This window comes from Haliotis rufescens, unplaced genomic scaffold, assembly GCF_023055435.1.
Source record: "Haliotis rufescens isolate VD_foot unplaced genomic scaffold, xgHalRufe1.0.p SCAF_61, whole genome shotgun sequence".
NCBI classification, from domain to species: domain Eukaryota; kingdom Metazoa; phylum Mollusca; class Gastropoda; order Lepetellida; family Haliotidae; genus Haliotis; species Haliotis rufescens.
The window spans coordinates 187,989-213,355 of NW_025964346.1; the positions used below are offsets into that span (position 1 = coordinate 187,989).

General features: G+C 40.3%; 3 protein-coding genes across 3 annotated transcripts in view; 1 reads left to right on the forward strand and 2 right to left on the reverse strand.

Moving 5' to 3' along the window:
- Positions 1-4,560, reverse strand: part of LOC125375883 (ankyrin repeat and KH domain-containing protein 1-like) — a 29,143-nt gene extending 24,583 nt beyond the window's left edge. The window contains exons 1-5 of the mRNA XM_048386818.1: positions 4,215-4,560; positions 3,774-3,861; positions 3,363-3,410; positions 2,545-2,595; positions 2,111-2,124 (exon numbers count right to left, since the gene is read on the reverse strand). Of these exons, the coding sequence (XP_048242775.1) occupies positions 2,111-2,124; positions 2,545-2,595; positions 3,363-3,410; positions 3,774-3,861; positions 4,215-4,560 (547 nt within the window). The remainder of the gene's footprint in view (positions 1-2,110; positions 2,125-2,544; positions 2,596-3,362; positions 3,411-3,773; positions 3,862-4,214) is intronic.
- Positions 4,561-4,722: 162 nt separating this feature from the next.
- Positions 4,723-9,372, reverse strand: LOC125375884 (multiple epidermal growth factor-like domains protein 10). The gene is made up of 5 exons (XM_048386819.1): positions 9,324-9,372; positions 8,621-8,905; positions 7,659-7,943; positions 6,697-6,981; positions 4,723-4,841 (listed from the first exon to the last, which is right to left on the reverse strand). Exons 1-5 carry the CDS (start codon positions 9,370-9,372, stop codon positions 4,723-4,725), a joined length of 1,023 nt encoding a protein of 340 aa, XP_048242776.1.
- An 11,525-nt stretch (positions 9,373-20,897) lies between these two features.
- LOC125375892 (scavenger receptor class F member 1-like) lies at positions 20,898-23,382 on the forward strand. The gene is made up of 3 exons (XM_048386854.1): positions 20,898-21,026; positions 21,794-22,789; positions 23,162-23,382. Exons 1-3 carry the CDS (start codon positions 20,975-20,977, stop codon positions 23,380-23,382), a joined length of 1,269 nt encoding a protein of 422 aa, XP_048242811.1. The 5' UTR covers positions 20,898-20,974.
- The last annotated feature ends 1,985 nt before the right edge of the window (positions 23,383-25,367 follow it).

Consider the following 25,367-nt stretch of genomic DNA (forward strand, 5'->3'; position numbering starts at 1 on the left):
AAATTCGGTTACTGAATTCAATGATATTAAACAGAATACCTAATCTTTCTATGCTTATTATTGAAGTCTTGTTCGGAGATGCACAGGAAGATGCCTTCGAAATATTACAAGGTCTATCGATTAAATGGCTAAAGAAACACCAACGTCAACGTTGCAGTATTATTCATATTGGAGCATCACCTGTTGCAACCCTTGAGGGGGTCCAAATTATTAAAAGTGACAGCATTTCTCTTACTAAGATATTCATGCCGTATAACATACATTTGATAAGGTTTATGTTTACTCTCAAAACATTTAAGCAAGACCAATTAAAGACTATTATATGATGTAATAATAATATGGATTTATATCCAGCGCTTGATGAAGTTGATGGATTTCGATTACATCAAATAAGCGACATAAAACATCGAATAGAGAAGGAGAGGGAGTTGAGACTTGGATTGTATAGAAAGTATCGCAGAGCTGTGAGACAAAAACTCATTCCGTGCCAAAACCAACATTTAGAAGAATGCTTACATAAGTAAATATATAATAATGAAATTAGTTTTATATCATGACGATCGTTGAATCGCATAATCATTTACACATAAAAAGTCCCCCCTTTAGCGGTGGTATAGGTATATAAATCTGGCTCCAGTGGAAGTGGTCCAGAACCCCTGTTACCTATACTACTCAGTGATGACGTCTCTGTCAGGAAGCGATTCGGGAGATGCAAAGCATGCAAGTCCCGGTCTCAATTTGGCGTGATTACCCTGGGTCTTCCTGTTCTTGGCCTGCCTGATGTCTGTCTGTGACGTTGTATCAGGTTCGTTACAGCAACACGGGAGCAACCAAACGTTCCAGCACTGTGGACATGGGTGGCTCTGTATCATACCCAGGGCCCGCCCCCGTTGTTCAGGTGTCACGTGGGGCATTTCTGTGATGTTGTTTTTTATCAGTGTCAAACATTCCGTCCGTATCGTTAAAATACTTTATGCACATGTTGTTTCGGCTGCCTAAACGACACGTTTGTTTCACTTTTTTGCACTTTATAAATAAATCAGACGTGTATCACTTTCTGCATAGAGCATTGTTGTGTTAGGACGATGTGTTTTGCATCGATTTAGTTTGAACTTGTGTTTTCAATGTTTTGCAATTTCATTTTTAAAGTAGTAAAGTGTCTTTATGTCGTCAGTTAGCATGGCTATAATGTACGTGAGTTACATACTAGTTCAACAGGTTGAAATAGTGTATTTAAAATGGAAACATGCAAGGGGGATACAAACAAGATTTTGCTGTTTTCATTGAGAACAAATGCTCCCACAATTTAAGTATATTTCACGTTGTATTATCTATTTTATGCAATTTGTGTCTGTTATCTTCGATGAAATACTTTGACACTTTTTTGAGATATGAATGTTCACACCATATTCATATGACGCTTTTAAATGTCCTTGTCTGGAGTGCGGGATATGAAGGCTGTGAGGCAGCACCTACGTCATATAGTTTAATTCAAAGCAACAAGTCTAATGTGGAAGATATCTCGATTTCTGCATGACATAAAATATTATAATACAGGGTTATCGATAATAAGTTTCCATTGCTGATTAGTTGGTGACAACGCATTAGTCACGGAATATGAAGGTTTCTTGAAATAGTATATTGTTCTTCCGAACATATTCCTATCTGAAGGATGAAACAGCGTCTTGCAGTCTCGTAATTTGACGTACTTTCATCCATGTGTTGTTTGGTTGTGTTGTCATACTATCATCCGTGTGTTGTTTGGTTGTTTTGAATTTACCTGACTGTCCTAGAGGTTGGCTGAGTGAATGGTGGATTACGTGGCTGTCAGAGATAGCATTGTGAATTGTTGAAAATATCAACTTGAATAATCTGAGACATAATGAATTTCCTTTGCTAGATTCCCAGACAAGTAACCTGACATTGCCGCCACATGCTGGTTGTGGCTATAGTGCAGAGGCAGTCGTAAAATGTGAAACAAGAACGTCCACATTCCCAAATCAAACTGTTCACCAGATGGCTGCTTCCATTAGAAGATGCTTAGATGCATACTTGTATATTGTCAAATTATGCTTCAAGAAATATTTGAAAAAAGTAAAATGGCACTTACAAGTACTGGGATTCCTGAAAAAGAATAAAAGAGGGGGTAAGTAAAACTGCAATATCTAAATAAAGTAATGGAGTGTTTTTTAGTAACAAGGGGACACGGTCATGTCAGTTGTCATAGACGCTACAATTTGTTCTACTGAACAGAGGAGGTCATTCGGGCATTGCTAAAAACTATGATCGTATGAATCCCAGATCACCCTGACTTTGTGTCTAGCTTTGTAAGCACCATAACCATGTCCGTGGGTGTCCCAAAGTAGCAAACGTCTGTGACCTGCATCACTTCCGGCTTTACTCTCATATCAAGCCGACACGCCTTGATATAACTGAAACTACTATAAACCAAACTTACTCACCACCTCTTCAGCAACACTACCAACAATCATTTAGAGAAGATACTACCGCATGTTTTAAAGAACAATTCTTCATGGAAATTACCTTCCCATAAGCCGTGTAAACCATTCGTCTAGCGTTCTTCTACATCGAGCACTGCAAATAGATTTAGTTATTAATACACAGGGTACCTGCTTGACATTTCCTCGTATACACCAAACCCTTCGGGGTTACCCCACACAAATACGTATTCACATTTGCCAGTAGAACCATGTCATGTGTTGAATAAAAATTGGCATCAATTAACGACCGAATACAATTGCCACTGATGGCAACATGGTAAATATAGAATAATATTTGTGTCTTCGTAAAACTGAAATCTTGTGATTCGAGTACAACATTATACCCATGGTGAGGTGAGGTGAAATGGGGATTAACGTCGCTTTCAAGATTATTGCACTTATATAGCGACGTGCATGTACGTGTGTGTGTTTGTGTGGCTGCTTGTACTAGTCCGGACTGATGTCGATTTATAGTGCCAGCTCACTGAGATACCATGCCGCAGTTTAACATGAATACCCCACTCAGACATAATATACTGACTCCGAGCCGACCAGTCCTTGTTTTAGCCCCTTAATGCCGAGCTCCAGACAGGGTAGCAACAAGTACCATCTTTTAACGTCTTTTGGTTTCTCAGCAGCATACACGTGTTCGTGGGTTTCAACAAAGTGGCAAACATCTGAGACCTGCATCACTTCGGGCTTTCCTCCCACATCAAGCTTACACGCCGCGATATAACTGAACTGCTGCCGAATGCGGCGTTACATCAAACTTACTCACCCACCTCTTCAGCAACACTACCAACAATCATTTAGAGAAGATACTACCGCGTGCTTTAAAGAACAAGTCTTCGTGAGAATTACCTTCTTATCAGCCACCTAAACCCTTTGTCAAACCTTCTACATCGTGCACTGCAAAGATATGTGCGTCATAAAACACAGGGCACCTGCTTGATATTTCCTCTTAAACACTAACCAATTTTGGCTAACTCACACAAATACATATTCACATTTTCCATAAAAACCATGTCGTGTGCTGAATTAAAATTGTCATCAGTGAACGACCGGATACAATTGCCATTACTGATAAGGATGGCATCATGGAAAATAAAGAGTAACATTCGTGTGTTCGCACAACTGAAAAATTGTAGATTCTAGTACAAGATTTTACTCATGTAAAATACGTCAAAGTTACGCTGAACAAAATGAGTTGATCATAATCTAGATGGTGAAGTAGTGTCAGGTTAGAACCCGACCCACACAAAGTAAACTCACCTCTTCCAGCAACAAATTGTCGAAAAGATTAAGACCGCAACAGGTAACATCCACATCCAGTGCATAATCTGTGTAATGTGACCCTCACCTGTAACAAACACGATATGACTAATTAGCGTGTCTAATGTGCCACTCACCTACAACACACAACCACAATATGACTAAATAATCTGTCTGTTGTGCCCCTCACCTGTAACCGAAAACTCTATGGGATTAAGTAGAATAAATATTAGGTATAGAAGGTTAATTTCCAATGGCTTACATTCAACAAATTTTGTATTTGAAACATACTGTTTTTCACTATGTTGAAACTTTAATCTTCTTTTGTCCAATTGAACAAATATTATTTTATTCATTAACTGGCCTCGAGAGCCTAACACTACTTGACGCTTCTCAGGTGACTCAGCAGGATAGTATCGTGATTGGGTTCGACCTATTTACCCGTTTCTGCTTCACAGAACTCTCCTGTATATATCCCTCTGCAGCCATGGGTACAATGTCCGCTTCCTTGATAACAGGAGTCCGCAATGCAGTTCCGGCCACAGAGGTTCTCACATCGGTCGCCATGCCAACCACGCCGACATCCCCGAGTGCACGTTCCAGTGTCAGTCTGACAGTAGTTGGTGTTTCTGTCGGAACCCAGGGCACAACCTGGAGGACAGCCTTGATCGCATGTTTCCCCAAATCTGCCCCAGTCACATGGTCTGTAGGTAGTGGTCACTGCAACACAGACACAGCTACTGAGATCACTATCAGACAACACGTCCGTATATACATGTAAGTACATATCCCTGCACACAACCTGCCCCAGTCACATAGTCTGTAGGTAGTGGACACTGCAACACAGACACAACTAGTGAGAACACTATCAGACAAAACGTCTTTATATACATGTAAGTACATATCCCTGCACACATCCTGCCCCAGTCACATGGTCTGTAGGTAGTGGTCACTGCAACACAGACACAGCTAGTGAGAACACTATCAGACAAAACGTCTTTATATACATGTCATTACATATCCCTTCACACACCCTGCCCCAGTCACATGGTCTGTAGGTAGTGGACACTGTAACAAAGACACAGCTAGTGAGAACACTATCAGACAAAACGTCTGTATATACATGTAAGTACATATCCCTGCACACAACCTGCCCCAGTCACATGGTCTGTAGCCAGTGGTCACTGCAACACAGTTACAGCTTGGTAGAACACTATATGATAATGCGTCTGTATATACATGTAAGTACATATCCACGGCTCACATCCCATTTAATGAAATCCTGCAGTTGGAGTCAATGGAAATACACGAGAGGGAGGCATTTACCATTCAGCAGACACAACAATTTCCAAAATGATAAGACAAGCAGAGACCATTTTACGATTCCGGCTATATCGTGAGAATGTGTTCATCAATCGCAATCTAATATTGATGACACTCACGAAAAAGTGAGCTTATCCTACCTCACTGGTGAAATCCGTCACAAACACATGTAAAGGCAAGGAAATTGTTCACGGGGACATATAATCCAATCGGAAATTGCGTCCGATATAATTTATACAAGAAACTATGGTACTAATTGAATACAGACAGAATCATGCCCTATTCTTAGCTTTTAGATGACAAATGAAACTTATTGTGAATAATAAATAAAAGTCAAGGATCTGATCATAAACCACTATTGTTGCTGACGTCAAAGGTCATGATAAAAGCTGTTACAGAAAAAATCAACTGATACAGTTAGCTGAATTTCAAGCCAGACGAATGCCGATTTATACACAGCTGATCATGTTATAACATACAAGCTTCAACAGACCATGCACTCAGCAAATGGGAAACTTGGTAAACCTGAATATTTAACAGAGTATTTTACGAAGATTAAAAATCTACAATAGAAAACAGACGACAGATATAGAGATTGTCAATGCAAACTAATCCACAGAATATTCACCACACAAACATGTCTGTGTAAACTTGGTATAATCGACAATTGCACTTGGTATTAAAACAGAACATGTTTCTTCTTTGCATTCAGTACACAACACTTTGTGTCTGTAAGCCAATCAACACTGTGTCTAAATCTTCAAATACTCTGTTCTCACTCGCTCTAAACCACCCAGTGTTGTAATGATGTGAAATATAGCACAATATTGCATGTTATGTATGTTACAGACATTACAGACATTTGCCCCCCTTTAAGCATCTTCTATTAAGAAGGTGGTGAATCGGATTTTGAATGAATTCGTGAATGTTTTATCCACGAGGCCAATGAGTTGGATTAACAGAATGTTTTGTAAGACAGTGTATGACATGTTATTATGTCATAGAAGACAGTATCGCTTTATAAGTATACCATTAGTACAGTCAGTGAAATCGTAGAATAAAAATAAGTCACACTCATGTACGTTAACATTTCTCATTAAAAGGAAGCCGACATACAAGGCACTCGTAATTTCCCTTGCATATAGGGTGTCACTATTGAAGCGCACTTTAGTGAAGAGTTCACATGTTAAATCACGTAATCACTAATTATCTATTGGTTTAAAATCAACCAAAAATAATGTTGGATTATGTCAAAACGTGATGCACATTTACATCTAATATCCAAATAGTCGTAAGAAACTAGGAGCTGTCAATCTTCTGTATGCCATCTTCTCAACATCTATACCAAGTACTTATATTCCGACTTAACCCCTACACATAACTTATCAGGATCTGTTTATAGCACTGTTCCGTTGGCTTTATCCTGCTGACAAACCTGCCCATTATATGATAGAGAACTGTATAATGTGTAAGAAAGGATAAGAATTTATGGATGAACCACTTCTTTATTACAATTGAAGAAGTTGCTCATCCATATATTTTTATCCTTACCTCGAACTCCAACTTCTAAATATCCATCAAAGAAGATGTATCTGTGTACCCGATTTTATGTTACAGAAATATCCAATGTATCCTTCCATACACCCGATGGTACACCCCCCGTTGCCTTGGTTGCAGATGGCGTTGATGCAGTTCGGGCTACAAAGTTGATCACAGTGGTCACCATGCCGACCACGAACACACCCTTGTAAACACGTCCCAGAATCTTTGTCACAGGGTCGAAGGTTTCTGCCAAGGTAAAGTCCACAGTGATCTGAACATAGTCGGTCACAGTTGTGTCCATACTTGCCCCACTCGCACACCGGGACACCATGTACTGCAGAAACTGAAAGCAGAAGTTAAGAGGATGAGTTCCTTTCAAATTAATGTGGACAATATTTGTTGCATTAAATCTGCAAGGGACAAGATTTACTCCCTTGGGTGAAGTTTTGTGTTTTAAACTCATAAAAATAATTACATTGAAACGTAATCTAATAAGTGTCCACATTCTCGCGCAGAAAGTCCTGCAAAAGTCTCCTCAATGAAAACCGTTTGATGAAATGTGGTCTATTAACCATTACTTGAAAGTTAATCTTAACTAAGGACAGAACAATAATCCCCTCAACAGAGAAAAAGGATAATCATTTCTTAGTTGTTCATAAATTTCATTCGTATGACAAGAAACACGAAAACTGGAAACAATGGGGTGTGTTTAGACATGCATGCACTTGAACCATTAATCTACACCACATATGCATTGTTGATGTTAACATGTTGTACTCCTGAATGCAGGGTTTTGTGCAGTAAAACAATGTTGGTTATGGTCGAATTTTGTGACATCTGCGATTAAGTAATGAAAGAAACATGATTTTCGACTGTATACATGTCATTAATAGATTGTTTGTTTTTGAGAGACAATTGTGTTGTTTTGCCAAATTAATCTGAGATATGAACGTGCGAGATAAAATAGGTATCATGAAAACACTGATATCAGAATTTGTGTATAGAGCTGTGTCTGTGTACCTGTTGTTATGTTACAGAAATATCCACTGTATCCTTCCATACACCCGATGGTACACCCCCCGTTGCCTTGGTTGCAGATGGCGTTGATGCAGTTCAGGCTACAAAGTTGATCACAGTGGTCACCATGCCGACCACGAACACACCCTTGTAAACACGTCCCAGTATCTTTGTGACAGGGTCGAAGGTTTCTGCCAAGGTAAAGTCCACAGTGATCTGAACATAGTCGGTCACAGTTGTGTCCATACTTGCCCCACTCGCACACCGGGACACCATGTACTGCAGAAACTGAAAGCAGAAGTTAAGAGGATGAGTTCCTTTCAAATTAATGTGGACAATATTTGTTGCATTAAATCTGCAAGGGACAAGATTTACTCCCTTGGGTGAAGTTTTGTGTTTTAAACTCATAAAAATAATTACATTGAAACGTAATCTAATAAGTGTCCACATTCTCGCGCAGAAAGTCCTGCAAAAGTCTCCTCAATGAAAACCGTTTGATGAAATGTGGTCTATTAACCATTACTTGAAAGTTAATCTTAACTAAGGACAGAACAATAATCCCCTCAACAGAGAAAAAGGATAATCATTTCTTAGTTGTTCATAAATTTCACTCGTATGACAAGAAACACGAAAACTGGAAACAATGCGGTTTGTTTAGTCATGCATGCACTTGAACCATTAATCTACACCACATATGCATTGTTGATGTTAACATGTTGTACTCCTGAATGCAGGGTTTTGTGCAGCAAAACAATGTTGGTTATGGTCGAATTTTGTGACATCTGCGATTAAGTAATGAAAGAAACATGATTTTCGACTGTATACATGTCATTAATAGATTGTTTGTTTTTGAGACACAATTGTGTTGATTTGCCAAATTAATCTGAGATATGAACGTGCGAGATAAAATAGGTATCATGAAAACACTGATATCAGAATTTGTGTATAGAGCTGTATCTGTACACCTGTTGTTATGTTACAGAAATATCCAGCGTATCCATCTATACACCCGATTGTACATCCCCCGTAGGGTTGGTTACACGTGGCCTTGATGCAGTTCTGACTACAAAGTTGATCACAGTGGTCACCATGCCGACCACGAACACACCCTTCTGAACACTTCCCACTATATTTCTGACAGTGTCGTAGGTTTCTGCCATGATGAAGTCCACAGTGATCTGAACATAGTCGGTCACAGTTATGTCCATACTTGCCCCACTCGCACGCCGTGACATCCTGTACTGCAGGAACTGAAAACAGCAGTTAAATGAGCAGTTATGTAGAAAGGGTCGTAGACCTGCCTCACGTCGGTCAAAACATTCTCATTCTGGATCATATAACCATTTACTGTTGGCAACCAAATTCCACTGTTCGGACAATATATCAAACACAGGTCTATTGAAAATAACAAAGGCCACAAAACAAACTCACGGTTGAGGCAGTCTGAAATGTACTGTTTCGTCACGTGGTACGGATTTACCAATGGAATTGCTAGATACTTAATAGAGGTGTAGGAAATATATATACATATGGTTTTATATTCGAACACACAGACACACGCACGCATGCACGCACGCGCACATATAACGTCCCGTAACATAATAACATAATAATAATAATCATAACAAGTTTGTATCTGTACCCTGTCAATTTGAAAAATGCACTTACATTTAATGATCAGCAACGAGCCAAACATCACAGCATGTACACAATCCATTCTGTAACACAAAAAAAACTTAAACGTGACACTAGTGTGCTGTGAAGCTGAAGCAACTATAGGTCAACATGCAAACTTACAGAGAAGTTATATAACAACCACATCATGAAACCAGAATCAACACATTCCCATGATTTCTCCAGAGGCTCTTGATAGTCTGTAAATACATGGTGTAAGAACATTGTGTAAGTACGTTGTTAAAGTAAGTCCTGTAACTACGTCGTGTAAGTACATGGTGTATGTACAGTGGGTAAGTACGTCTTGTTAGTACGTTGTGTAAGTACGTTGTGTAAGTATGTCGTGAAAGTATGTCGTGTAAGTACGTCGTGTAAGTTGCTGGTGTATGCATTGATTAGGTTCAGGGTGCAATAACGTAGTGTCAGTACACCGCATAAGCACGTAGTGTAAGTACGTCATGTAAGTACATAGTGTATGTACAGTGTGTAAGAACGTCCTGTAAGTACGTCGTGTAAGTACGTTGTGTAAGTACAGTGTGTAAGTACGTCATGTAAGTACGTCGTGTAAGTATAGTATGTGGTAAGCATGTAGTGTAAGTAAATGGAGTAAGTACACAGTGTAAGTAAATAGAGCAAGTACGTAAGCACATGGTGTGAGTACGTGGTGTATGTACGTGCAGTATGTACGTGGTGTAAGTATGTGGTGTATCTACGTGATGTAAGTACCTGGCGTAAGTACGTGGTGTGAGAACGTGGTGTAAGAACGTGGTGTAAGTACGTAGTGTAAGTATTCGGTGTAAGTATGTGGTGTCAGTACGTGGTGTAAGTACGTGGTGTAAATACGTTTTGTAAGTACGTGGTGTAAGTACGTGGTGTAAGTACGTGGTGTATGTACGTGGTGTGAGTACGTGGTGTATGGACGAGGTGTGAATACGTGGTGTATGTATGTGGTGTGAGAACATGGTGTGAGTATGTGATGTAAGAACGTGGTGTATGTACGTGGTGTAAGTACGAAGTGTAAGTACGTTGTGTATCTATGTGGTGTCTGTTAGTGGTGTAAGTACGTGGAGTGAGTACGTGGTATATGTACGTGGTATGTGTACGTGGTGTGAGAACGTGGTGTAAAAACGTGGTGTAAGTACGTAGTGTGAGTACATGGTGTATATATGTGGTGTATGTACGTGGTGTATGTACGTAGTGTCAGTACGTGGTCTATGTACGTGGTGTGAGTACGTGGTGTATGCATGGGGTGTAAATATGTTGTGTATGTTCGTGGTGTGAGTACTTGGTCTAAGAACGTGGTGTAAGTACGTAGTGTGAGTACGTAGTGTATTTACGTGGTGTAAATCCGTAGTGTAAATACGTGGTAAATATACGTGGTGTGAGTACGTGGTGTATGTACGTGGTGTAAGAACGTGGTGTAAGTACGTAGTGTAAGTACGTGGTGTAAGTGCGTGGTGAAAGTAAGATGGTGTATGTATTTGGTGTGTGTACGTTGTGTAAGAACGTGGTGTAAAGTCGTAGTGTAAGTACGTGGTGAATATATGTGGTGTGAGAACGTGGTGTAAGTACGTGGTGGGAGGACATAATGTAAGTACGTGGTGTATGTACGTTGTGTATGTACGTGGTGTAAGTACATGGTGTGAGTACATGGTGTGAGTACGTGGTGTGAGTACGTGGTGTGAGTACATGGTGTATGTACGTTGTGTATGTACGTGGTGTAAGTACGTGGTGGGAGTACATGGTGTAAGTACGTGGTGTATGTACATTGTGTTGGTTAGATGGTTGGTTGGTTTGTTTAACGCCACACTCCATTTATATGACGACGGTCTTTAAATAATCGAGTCTTGACCAGGCAATCCGGTGATTAATATTATGACCAACGATCTACGCAATTGGGATACGATGACATGCATCAACCATGTCAACAAGCCAGACAATCCGATCCCGTTTGTCGCCTCTTACGACAGGCATAGTCAACTTTTACAGCAAGCATGTGTTGCTGAAGACCTTTTCTACCCCGGATCTTCATGGGTCGTACATTGTGTCAGTACATGCTGTATTTACATGATGTTGGTACATTGTGTAGGAATAAAGTGTAACTATGTCGCGCAAGTACATAGTGTAAGCATTCAGTGTGTGTAGATGGGGTACGTACATACAGTAAGGAGATGGTGTAAGACAATAGTGTGAGTGAATAGCACATAGTGTGAGTACAAAGTGTAAGTATATAATGTATGTGCGTGGTGTAAATTCATTGTGTAAGTTCATGGTTTACGTATATAGTGCAAGTTTGTGGTGTAAGTACATGGTGCAAGTATTGTGTGTATATATACTGAACCAAATTAAAAGCACAATCCTAAAATTTTAACATTTTGACCAGTTATCATTGTGGGCCCTTATTGTAATAGTCACGTATTGTCTTCAGATAACACCCGTTTTTGTGCAGGTAATTCGATCAAAACCATGTGCACAGCACTTTTGTGGCAAAAGTGTTTTTTCACGTGCAACTGGTCACTTGGCCATAATACCGCACGTGTTCCACTTGTTAGCAGTCATTAACAAAAAAAGAAAAACACACGAAAACAAAAGTCTTTACGGCCATTTGTCATGCCACGCCTTTCAAATGTGCGCGTGAACGTGACATCAGCATGTTGCAGATGGGAACGTCTGTAGCCGAAGTCGCAAGGACGATGGGTTGTAGTCGACGGACTGTTTATGATTTACACACACGTCTACAGCAAACGGGTACCACCGCTGATCGCCCTCAGCCAGGTCGACCACGTGTGACGTCACATGCAGAGGATCTTCAGATTGTCTTACGTCACCTCCGTAACCGCTTTTGACGGCTACATCAACCAGAAATGAACTGTTTAGGGGTAGACTGAGTGCGCAAACTGTTCGAAACCGTCTGAGAACTGCTCACCTTCAAGCTCGACGGCCATACTGCGGGCCGATTCTGACTCAATTACACAGACGTCAACGTCAATTGTGGGCACAGCGACACTTACGATGGACTCAGTGGAATTGGAATCAAGTCGTCTTCAGTGATGAATCCCGATTTAATCTTCGATTTGCTGATGTTAGGGTTAGGGCGAGGGTGTGGAGGCGCCGTCATGAACGTTACGCCCAGTGTTGTGTACAGGAAGTTGACAGATTTCGAGGTGGAAGTGTTTTGGTGTGGGGTGGTTTCTGTGGCAATGCGCGTTCCAGGCTTCTTGTCATCCGTGGCAACCTCAACGCTGCTGCTTACCGCGACCAGGTACTGGCACCAGAACCTCTGCCTTTTATGGCGGCACATGGACCCGGTTTGATCTTCCAACACGACAATGCCGGACCCCACACAGCAATTTTGACAAGGAATTTCCTTCAGAATGCGGGAGTCAACGTCATGGACTGGCCGTCAAGGTCTCCCGACCTCAATCCCATCGAACACGTCTGGGATGCTCTTGGCAGAAGGCTGCGCACTCTCCAGAACCAACCACAGAATTTGAAAGATCTTGGCTCCATTTTGCAGCAACAATGGTGTCGTCTTCCTAATCATGTGATCACAAGCATCACAAGGTCCATGCGGAGGCGTTGTGTGGCTGTTGTCAACGCACATGGTGGCCATACACGCTACTGAACTTGTGTGCCATCAAATTATCGTGCTTGGGACTTATGATTAAAACTGTTGATGTTATTACTGAATACCGTAGGTGCTTGGAACAAATTATGGTTACCACCGTTAATTAAAATCCTTCTTTGGACATTAAAGATTAAAAATTACCTTCTCTGATACATTTGTCCGTTGTATATCATATACGGGATTACTTTTTAAAATGTGAAGTTTTTAATTTAACTCAGTATACATGTTTCTAAGTGACTGGAACAGAAAGTCGAACTGTCTGTTTTTCAAGTGTGTTCTTCACCTTCACGCAAACCTTGAATATGGTTAAAATGTTCTTATTAACTAATTTCAGTTTTTCTTTTTTGTTTGTAATCCAAACACTATTTCGATTCTTAAAGTTTTTGTCACAATTTATAACCCAAAAATAATTAAATGAGCTTTGCATTCCATTTTGCACCACATACACTACATGTACACGTAATATTTCATCAACCTGTTTTACTTCACAGTTAGAGGTCGACCACGTGTCACATGAGGCCATTGTCACTCAACTATTCAGGGGTTTGGAAAACGTTCATAGCAGAAGTGGGTAAAAACTAGAAGGCAGCGACACCTATCACAGGAAAGTGCAAGTTACTAAAATGCCACTCCCTGTCGATACATACTGCCTGACTTCAGTTATGGACACTCTTAAAACGGAAATAACCATAGTCGACCTACCCTGATCAAACAATGTTATGTGAAGTGTACGTGTAACAACTGATAAGACATCGGGTCAACATGACCTTAGTGACAGTCATGTCACGGGTGGTATGGTTTGTGTCTGCTAGTGTTTGTTTGTTTATTTGTTGTTCAACGCAGCACTCCGCAATATTCCAGCTATATGACGGTGGTTTGTAAATAATCGAGTCTGGACCAGACAATCCAGCGATTGGCATCGATCCACGCAATTGGGATACGATTACCTGCATCATCCAAATCAGCGAGCCTGACAATCCGATCCCATGGGTTGTTGAAGACCTATTCTACCCCGGATCTTCTCGGGTCTCTCTTTAGGTTGAAACCTGATCTATTGATCGAACATATTGCCCTGCCATAGCAACGCAAGTTTTGATTCAGGCTGAAGGTTTTCGTTGTGTGGTGCTTGTTTATATGCATTTCAACGCATGTTGAATAATGTAGATCACAGCAGCTATAAAACTCACGGGATGACGTTCGTGCATGTCGTACTTATTGTTCAACCCAATGAGTCCGACATCATGGGATTATAAAATCACATTAAGTATACTTTTATACAGACAGGCGACTCTAGGTTTAAACTGCTATATATATGGTAGTTGCGCGATAAATCGCAAAGAACACAGAAGAAAGCGTGGTTTATGTCACGATTACACATTGTTCTATCATGACGTCATTTCTGGATATTTGAACATGCGCTTGCAACGTGATGACGACGTATATTGGACGAGGTTATTTTGGAGAAGGAAGACTCTAGTGAGTTGTTCGCCGGAGATGTAGTTGGTCAACGAGGATAAACGCAATGATCGAACCACCGCATCCCAAAGTGGGAGATATATGACAATTGGGGTTAGGAAAACAGGTACAGATAATCGACATTAGGATTGTGGGAATATGAGGGAAATACCAAACTTAACCCACCTGTTCATCAAATGAACTTGTCCGACATTGCCGAGGTCGGATGCTATTCATGGAGTCATCATTATGAACATTTAGGTAACTATTTTTAAAGTTTGCACATTTTATCAACATCCTCCAAGACGCTCTACGTAATGTTGATACCTCAAATAAGAAATAAACGACTAGTGGTCGGTGTCTATCGTACAGAAAAACACTGCAAGGAGAATAAAACACTCGGGGCTGCGATTCTCCCTGCAGGGTGTTATTGTACGATAAACAACACACACTCGTTTATTTCCTAATGAACGTACGTGACTTCCGTGTTAGATACAATCACAAAGAGGATGTGTTTTCCTTTTGCATCACCAATGAAAGGAACACAGTTCTTAGGCAGATATACACTTACTTGTTAAATTCTTTTTTCTTCACCAATATATCAGGATTTGTCCACCGTTCTGCGCAATACACTGTAGCAAGGCACATCTCGACCCACTAGATAACACTGACCTAAACATTAGGTAACCAAGCACTGTGAACTCATAACAGCCCCCCTACCTATACACACAGCCTGACAAGTGCTCCAGCTAGTTGAGGGGAAACCACCTCATGATATATGGCCTACTTGTCTAGCTGTGCACCGGTTCGCCCTTTTACAGCAACCAGTGGATTTTTCCCCAGTCAAGTCGCTTTGCTGTGATATAACCGAAATACTGTTCTGCAATACTGTACTGAAATTCGGAGCTGAAACACTTACGCACTCCCTCAATCACCCCAACCAACTCACTCAACATTTATTCAGTCACTCACCCAAACTTACTCACTCACCAAATCTCACCCACTCACCCTAACTGTATTCACTGTCACTCACTCACTCACTGAACTATATTCACTCGCTCACTCAAACTATGTAACAGCCATACGTTTTAGCCGATGAAGGTAGCGTCCCACATGACCACCAACAGCTGTTGGGTGTGATGCTGAACCGTCAGCCTGAAACAATAAAACCATATCAGGAAATATAAAATAGAATCTAAAAAAACCATGTTCAATCTCTGACAGTAACTCTATGCATGTATAAAATATACATATCACTTTCAGTAACAAATAACACTTATATTACATCCATCTTGTTCTACATGTCTGGACAATAGATCAAGATACACGGATACCAAGCCAAGTAATAAAATGTTATGGTTTTGCTGTATGCAACATATCCTGGTCGTGACACCAAATCTGTAACAGGCACCCATATCCTGGTTGCTGACCCAATCTGTAAAAGGCACCCATACTCACCACACACAAACACTAGCTCATATAACATGTAAAGTACTATTAATGGGATATTTGGAGGTTTATATAGGCAGTTTTCATATCATACACCATACCAAGCCCATATGAACGCGAGGGTATGCTGATATGGGGGTCGAGGGTTGATATGGGGTATGATATGACAACTAACATATCATGACCTCTTTATCATATACCACATCAAATTGTAAAATGATTCTATCTATCTGCAAGTGAATGCAAAACATTTTCACCTTGTTTGGATGTCATCGTCAAGGGAAGGCTCGCTGAGCAGACGAGCAGGCGACACACGAAGGGACGTATCTCGAATTATTTTATCACCAAGGCTGATATCGCTGGTCCATTCAAAATGCATTGATAAGCCAGATCAGCCCGGCAGGGGGTTTAATACGGGTCTGGTTATTACACCTCCTGTGATATGACCGTCTCCATGTTGGCTCTAACGCGCATGCAAAATGCCTCATATCATTGATAGGTATATCATAAAGGTATTTATTTATTTTCAATGGTTTATATATCATACTGGCATGTATACACCACAATAATAACTTTGAATACTAACCTTTTAATTGCTGGTAGTGTATCCTTTGCAGTGAAGGATGAAGCGGGAGTGAAATACAAGACATATAAGGAGGACACTAACATTTTAAACCCAAATAGGCAAATACCTAAGCTTCAACTTTGATTGATCAACCAAGATATATCTGTCCACCCTACGTTGCAGTTGACACACCCCGTGAGGTGAACAAAAGACTGGGGATTTACTGATGACGCCCAACTCACGACACCTAAAGTACCTAACGCAGCCTGAAATGACAAATCCAATTGTATGTAAATCAATGAAAATAACCGCTTAATAAATCTGAAATAAGTTCAATAGATGTTTGTTTACCTGAAATGCCCATAAGAACATTATTATGAAGTAAAGCAGGTAATTAATCAAACATTATCAAAATACACAGAAACTATTGTCTACCACAGACGTCCACATATTGTAATTGTGTTATGAAAGAACTTGGTATAAGTAATATATGAAAAAGTGACACATTCTTAAGACCAGAACGTGGAGGAAGACATGTGCCAACACCACACATCAGTATTAGTAACTTTTCGCTTGACTCTAAAACCTGAAGACCTGTCCATTACTCCTTGGTGCTCGGTTCCAAAGCTCCACAAAAATCTCCACAAAGAGATATATTGCTGCATCCAGGAAATATATCACGAAATCCCTGTGTCAAAGGTTCACCTTAATCATTAATACCAACAAAAAAGGATTTGTTTTATATTAACAGAAACTATCTGAGTGGAATTAACACCATGTGGAACCTCAAAAACTCAAAGGTTTGACTTGTATTTGTACAATCTCTGAAACGTAAGGATAGTCCGGAATTCTTCAATTAACGGGCATTTGTTACTAAATGTGGTGACCACAGATATTTTATATTTTAAAGTTTTTCCATGGGCACAACTTTGCTGCATTATTCGCTGATCCATTTCTATGTGCAAACGTATAAGAAAAACGAGGGGATTTGGCCAAGAATTTCAACTTAAGCCTCCGGTATATCGATGATCTGATATCATTCGATAATGGTCAGATACGCAATTCCCTTCCACTCACATATAATCTAGAAATATTTAAAATCATCGTCAGAAAATAACCGCTCCAGATTATCCTCCGAAACAGATTCCCAAAAGCATAAAAGGCAACGCGAAAGAACAATATATTATCAGAGAAAGCGTGCAAACAGACAGTAGTCTTATAAACACAAGCAATCAAACCCTTTCCATAATCATACGAAATCTTCGCTAAAAGCACAATCCATTGTGGGATTCCGACTACTTGAGACTCACGTCAATGAATCACTTTTAAATAGTTATGTGTGACCTGGTGTTCGCGAAAAGTTGAGGGTATCCTGCCCTACCAACGGTTCATATCACAAACACATGCAGATGCAAGTCAAGTATGCACCTGATCAAACAAGGAAACATGGTATATCCCATGATTCATTAACACATGCTCATGGTATGCTCAGAATCGTACAATCGATTCGGTTTATGCAGAGATTTCTATTGGCAATGTTAAGAGTTTTGTCGCTTTATTTAATTAACTATGTTTAATTCAGTCCTTTTAGTAATCGCAAATAAAGAAAAATAATAACATGCAATCCTGGATTTAAATTGAATAAGCTGTCACTCAGTGGGAGACACCAACCGACACAAACCACCACACAACACTATTTACTTGAGGGTTATGAGTTGACGTTGAGTTGAATATATCAACTTCCAAATTACCAAAGTAGAAGTAACAAGGCCAGCAACATTTCTCTGAAAGCTTCCTGCTTCCACACGTGATATTCACGCATTACATGTTTTATTTTTACGGCTGTGGTGCAGCCAGGAAACAGAAAGGTGGCAGTCGCGAGCGAAACCTGTGACTCACACTGAGCAGGAACTGCATCTATCATACAATAACAATGGCTCATACAATGACACTGGGGGTCCACGTGAAGCACAGTTAACGGGATTCTGAACTCAGTCAGAAGGTAGTTTTTATCACGTACCTCTCATTGTAGCTAGCTCTCGCTCCTGATACTAGTGCCAAGGTATGTCATGTGTAAAGGTCTGTCATGTCTGTGTTACGTGTGAAGGTATGTCACATTTGTATCATATGTGAAGGTATCTCATGCGTGTGTCATGTGTAAAGGTATGTCATGTGTGTGTCATGTGTGAAGGTGTGTCATACGTGTATCATGTGTGAAGGTATGTCATGTATGTGTCATGTGTGAAGGTATGTCATGCAGGTAAAATGTGTAAAGGTATCTCATGCGTGTGTCATGTGTAAAGGTATGTCATGTGTGTGTCATGTGTAAAGGTATGTCATGTGTGTGTCATGTGTAAAGGTATGTCATGTGTGTGTCATGGGTAGGGTGTGTCATGCGTGTGTCATGTGTAAAGGTATGTCATGTATGTGTCATGTGTAGAGGTATGCCATGTATGTGTCACGTGTGAAGGTATGTCATGCAGGTAAAATGTGTAAAGGTATTTCATGCGTGTGTCATGTGTAAAGGTATGTCATGTGTGTGTCATGTGTAAAGGTATGTCATGTGTGTGTCATGTGTGAAGGTCTGTCATGTCTGTGTCATGTGTATGTCATGTATTAATCTGTAAAGGTATGTCGTTGTAAACATATGTCATACGTACGTTATGTGTAAAGGTCTGTCATGCGTGTATCATGTGTAAAAGTATGTAATGTGTATGTCACGTTTTAAAATGTATGTCATTTGTAAAGGTATGTTATGTGTGTGTTATGTGTAAATGTGTGTCATACATGGGTCATGTGCAAGGTCCCTGTCGTGTGTAAAGGTATGTCATGCTTGTGTCATGTATAAAGATCTGTCATGTGAGTGTCATGTGCAAGGGTTAGTCATGCGTATATCATGTGTAAAGGTCTGTCATACGTGTGCTGTAAAGGTATGTCATGTGTGTGTCTTGTATAAAGATATGTCGTATGTGTGTCATGTGCAAAGTTATTTCATGTCTGTGTCATGTGTGAAGGTCTGTCATGTCTGTGTCATGTGTGCCGGTCTGTCATGTGTATCTCATGTGTGATGATCTGTGATATGTAATGCTTTTGTCATGTGTAAAGACATTTCATGCATATGTCATGTGAAAAGGTATATCACGCATATGTCATGTGTAAAGGTTAATCATGCATATGTCATGTGTAAAGACATTTCATGCATATGTCATGTGAAAAGGTATATCACGCATATGTCATGTGTAAAGGTTTATCATGCATATGTCATGTGTCAAGGTATATCATGCATATGTCATATGTCAAGGTATATCATGCATATGTCATGGGTAAAGGTTTATCATGCATATGCCATGGGTAAAGGTATATCATGCATATGCCATGTGTAAAGCTATATCATGCATATGTCATTGGTAAAGGTATATCATGCATATGTCATGGGTAAAGGTATATCATGCATATGCCATGTGTAAAGGTATATCATGCATATGTCATGTGTAAAGGTATATCATGCATATGTCATGTGTAAAGGTATGTCATGCATGTATGTTATGGGTAATGTATTGCATGCATATGTCATGTGTCAAGGTATACCATGCATATGTCATGTGTCAAGGTATAACATGCATATGTTATTGGTAAAGGTATATCATGGATATGTCATGTGTAAAGGTATCTCATGCATATATGTTATTGGTAATGTATATCATGCATATGTCATGTGTAGAGGTATGTCATACATATTTCATGGGTAAAGGTATATCGTGCATATGTCATGTGTAAAGGTATATCATGCATATGCCATGGGTAAAGGTATATCATGCATATTTCATGTGTAAGGGTATATCATGCATATGTCATGTGTAAAGGTATCTCATGCATATGTCACGTGTAAAGGTATATCATGCATATGCCATGTGTAAAGGTATATCATGGATATGTCATGGGTAAAGGTATATCATGCATATTTCATGGGTAAAGGTATATCATGCATATGTCATGTGTAAAGGTATATCATGCATATTTCATACGTAAAGGTATATCTTGCATATGTTATGGGTAAAGTTATATGATGCATATGTCATGTGTAAAGGTACATGATGCATATGTCATGGGTAAAGGTATATCATGCATATGTGATCTTTAAAGGTATATCATGCATATGTTATGTGTAAAGGTATATCATGCATATGTCATGGGTAAAGTTATAAGATGCATATGTCATGTGTAAAGGTACATGATGCATATGTCATGGGTAAAGGTATATCATGCATATGTGATCTTTAAAGGTATATCATGCATATGTCATGTGTAAATGTATATCATGCATATGTCATGTGTAAAGGTATTTCATGGATATGTCATGTGTAAAAGTACATGTATGCCATCAAGATTCCAATGAAGTGACAAAGCGATGGTTGATTGATTGTAATAGTCTATAAGGGATTCATTTAGTTATAGAACATCTGTACACACGACCAACAAACGATCCCGTATCGCCAGTATCATGTTGAGTTTGTGTATGTATATACTTCTTTATGTTTCAGACACCAAATGGTTCCCTTTATGTACCTAGCCTTTGCTTGTATGGTTACTGGAACACAAGGTAAATCAGAATTACGTTGCTATACAGTGTATTCGTGAATATTTCTACAGCGTATGTATTGGTTTTACCTTCACTGTCGTGGTCGAGAAGGTTCAGCCTGGATTATAAACAAAAAATAAGCGAAGAACCCATTTTCATAATCACAAGAAATCACCATAACGCTTTAATGAAACCGGATGTGTTCTTGAACATGAGCGTATCCTGGCCCTCCGGTGCCACTCGTCACAAACACAGGCAAAGACAAGTCAAATGTTCACCTGAAAAACAGATATAGTACATATGCAGTACAAGGCAAAGTCCATCCTTTATTCTATCAAGGCTTATGGTTAATCTGTGAGACAGGGATTTGGTGGTACATTTGCTGGATCCATATATATATATACAATGTACATGTGGATGTTAATGGATCTTTGGAATCCACTACAAAAGCGGAATGTATATGTCTTCAGGTGTTAGAGTCAAGCCAAAAGTTAATGGTGCTGATGCCTTGTTTTGGCAGATTTCTTCCTCACTTAAGATAATGTCCCTGTATGTGGCATTATGTGATTTGACACTAGTACAAGTTCTTGGATCAAACAATTAATATAGTGATACACGCAGAGCAGGAATATGCTGTGAGATGTATTGTCAGTGGGAATATCTACACAGGTATGATATAGGGTGCCAGACTTGGGGTTCATCATTCACATGAACCTGTAGTTTAGATGTATTTGAACACCATTGTGTGCTCTGGAATACACTATAAAGGAGAAGTTATTTTCTTCCAGCTGCCAACTGCACTGATATTCAGCACTGTGCAGAGTGTGACGAGAAGACTGGGCAATGTCTCAAGTGTTACCCTGGCTATTGGGACAAACGGTGCAGTATCAAGTGCAGCGACGGTTGTCGACATAACACGTGTGAAATCACAGATGGGGGGATTGAGCGATGTTCTGAAGGCTGTGTTACTGGTTTCCAAGGCACAAACTGCATCATACCATGTGATCCTCCCGTTGATAATTGTACAGAATGTCCTGGTGGGTGTGAGGAGAAATACTGCAAGCTGAACTCCACCTGTGTGTCTGGATGTGTTGACTCCTACTACGGTTCTGGCTGTCGACCTTGCTCCAGCAGATGTAGATCCTGCAACAGGGTCACAGGAACATGTGAGGAGTGTCACCCTCCATACGTTGGTCGGGACTGTGAACATCCCTGCGCACACTGTTCAGGAAGTTGTGACAGTGAATGCTTGAAGGAGTGTTCATCAATATTTTACGAAATGTTTTGCATTGAGCCATGCAGTGATAATTGTATGTCAATTATTGACACATGTCCACTGAATTGCAGTGATAAGGATACAGTCAACTTTTGTACACCGACTTCTCACAACCAGAGCGGCGAGTGTACACGTGGTTGTGAAGATGGATGGTACGGACCCACGTGTTCATCTCGATGTGACGCTAACTGTTTGAACCACAGGTGCGACCTGACAGGTGCCTGTGTTGAAGGATGTAAGATTGGATATTTCGGGAAAAACTGTACACCGTGTTCTGAGACGTGCCTCAATCACACCTGTTACTCAAACACCGGATCCTGTACACATGGATGCAGCCAGGGCTGGTATGGGGAAGTGTGTGACCAGACGTGTGCAGTGTGTCGTGACGGGGTGTGTCATCAGAAGACTGGAACATGCATCAAGGGGTGCACTATCAGCGGGTGTGATCCCTCCTGTACAGGCAACTGCTCCATAGAGGAATGCCGTCAAACTGCTCCTTGTAACACAGGTAAGCTAATTGTCATGTATCCATTATAATGACTTGTATGACATCCACTGTCCATTTAAAATGAAAGCAGGTAGCATTTTTAAGCGATGTTATGTTGCCATGCTGAGGTTCCTTTGTTTTGTTGTGTTAATGTATGCCTTATGTATGATTTGATATGTAACCAGCATGTTGTTTCTGTTTTGACCCGTTTCATGTTGCCCCTTCCGAATGCATGTGGCCAGACTAAAATACTTTTATAAACATTCACACATGTTGTTACTGTGTATTGATACTGAATTTGATTATCATGCATTCAAGATGTGTATATGATATTACTGATGTCCATCGACACATATTTATTACATTTATCCTTTCATTTTATGCTTTCCAAAGCTCCGAAGACAAATGGTATCATTATCAGAATCCTTGGTATCATTATTGGAATCCTTGCAGCAATTGTGTTTTGTATAGCGTTGAGACAGTGTGTGCGTTACCGCAAACGCGTTGCTGCACAAAGGTCAGTATTTGTATTCTTCAATCTGTACAATTCAACATTGAGGTTACAGAGTCCAACAATAATCACTGAACGTTCACTGAACAGCAAATTATACTAAAAGTTAAACACCAACGCGATCGTACCAACGCAAATGAAATAAACTGAAACTGGCTTCCACTGGAGATATCGCTTGGTAGGATCAATTGATATCTTATCTACAATGAATTTGCATCACAATGCTCAAATGACATCATAATCTCTCTACCTCTGAAGCTGAATAGCTGTACCATTTACACTCAAGGCACTGATTATCGAACTTTGTACATGCACAAATCTTCTTCTCGTAATACAACAGAACACACAAACGAGAATGCACGCTGCCATGTGGCGTGTCACATAACACAGAAAGGTACTATCTGTAGTGTATACATGTTTGATATCGCCCAAAGCCTTGTTTGTATTTACAATAATACTGTTTATACAGGCGTCGTCCACTGGAAGCTGTGATGGTCAATGCTAGTGGACAGGTGTCACTGCCTACACTGGAGTACCAGGGTCTACACAGATACTATGAACTACACGACGAAGACATGGACCCGGAGTTTCCCGGGAGAAACCAACTGGAAACTGGGATGGTCACTGATGCTGGACAGGTGCCTACACATGACTACCAGGTGATACACAGGTACTATGAAATACATGATGATGATGTGGACCCAGAGCTTCCCGGGAGAAACCCAAACAACCCAAACAACATGGTGGAGGAGGAGAAGGAGAAGAGGGAAAAGAAAGAAAAGAAGAAGGGGGCGGAGGAGGAGAGCGAACAAGCCACACCCACTCTTGGTGAGTACATCCCAGTGTCCAGTGATTTAGGGGACAGAGGCAAGAGCGAACTAGCCACACCCACTCTTGGTGAGAACTTCCCAGTGTCCAGTGATGAAGGGGACAGAGAGGAGAGCGAACAAGCCACACCCACTCTTGTTGAGTACTTTCCAGTATCCAGTGATTTAGGGGACGAAGAGGAGACCGAACTAGCCACACCTGCTCTTGGTGAGTACTTCCCAGTGTCCAGTGGTGTCGAAGATGAAAAGGATGCTACATCCGGGGCTTCTGCTGAAGGCCACTCATCATACATTCGAGCAATACGGGATGTGTTTGTTGATGACCCGACAACAGTTGTGACATATCTGTCACCAAGGGAGGACTCACAGTAACTTTTCATTCTAAAGTATTCTAAACAAAGTCTACAGACTTATCAACATGTATGAGTGTACCAGTTTCCGTTTCAGTAAATACCTGTCTTTCTCAGAGTCATGTCTATTATCTCACATAGTTTGCGCTACATCAAACAACTATGTAGAAACGGTTCGTTGTATCCCTGTCGATCTTGTAAAACATACCGTACAAGCAGATGGACTTCCATTGTCCTTCGGCTTGTGGCAATGATCCGAATTTCTGTGGATAGTCAAGGAAAATAGTGCTGATATGGACCTCGATAAACGCCAGATTTTACCTGATTGAAACTATTTCCTCAATGTACATGGCACAGCAGTTGACAGTCACCAGTGTGTGGTCTGACTTGCCAGGAAACCAATGCAGTCACAGGTATGGCACAGGTATGGAGAATCTTGACCCTATGTACAGTACAGACAAGTCAGTAATTCCTTCTTGCAGTGTATGGTGCTTACATATACTTAACTATATAGACTCTTACAATCTTGCAATGGAATCATACATACAGAATAAATGTATCCATGTATATGTTTTCTGTTATTTACTTGTACATTTTGTTTCAAGGAAAGAACATATGGTGTCAGCAGGAAGGCGCTCTTATTCTTGATAACATGAACGGATCATTATCATTATAAAAACACTATTATTGTTTCCTCCGTATTGAAATCTAAGCCGATTCAGATACATTAGTGCAGCTATTGTTCAGCTGGACATCGTGTGTGTGTCTCCCTGTGTCACATGAGGAGGACACAGCATCATGTTGACACAAGTTCATGTGTTGAGTCATGTGAGGGCGTGACGATGGCTATGGCCCCTTTGTATCAAAGTCAGAATGGCATTTTGTAGCAGAAACCGTTGCTTTCTTTCTTT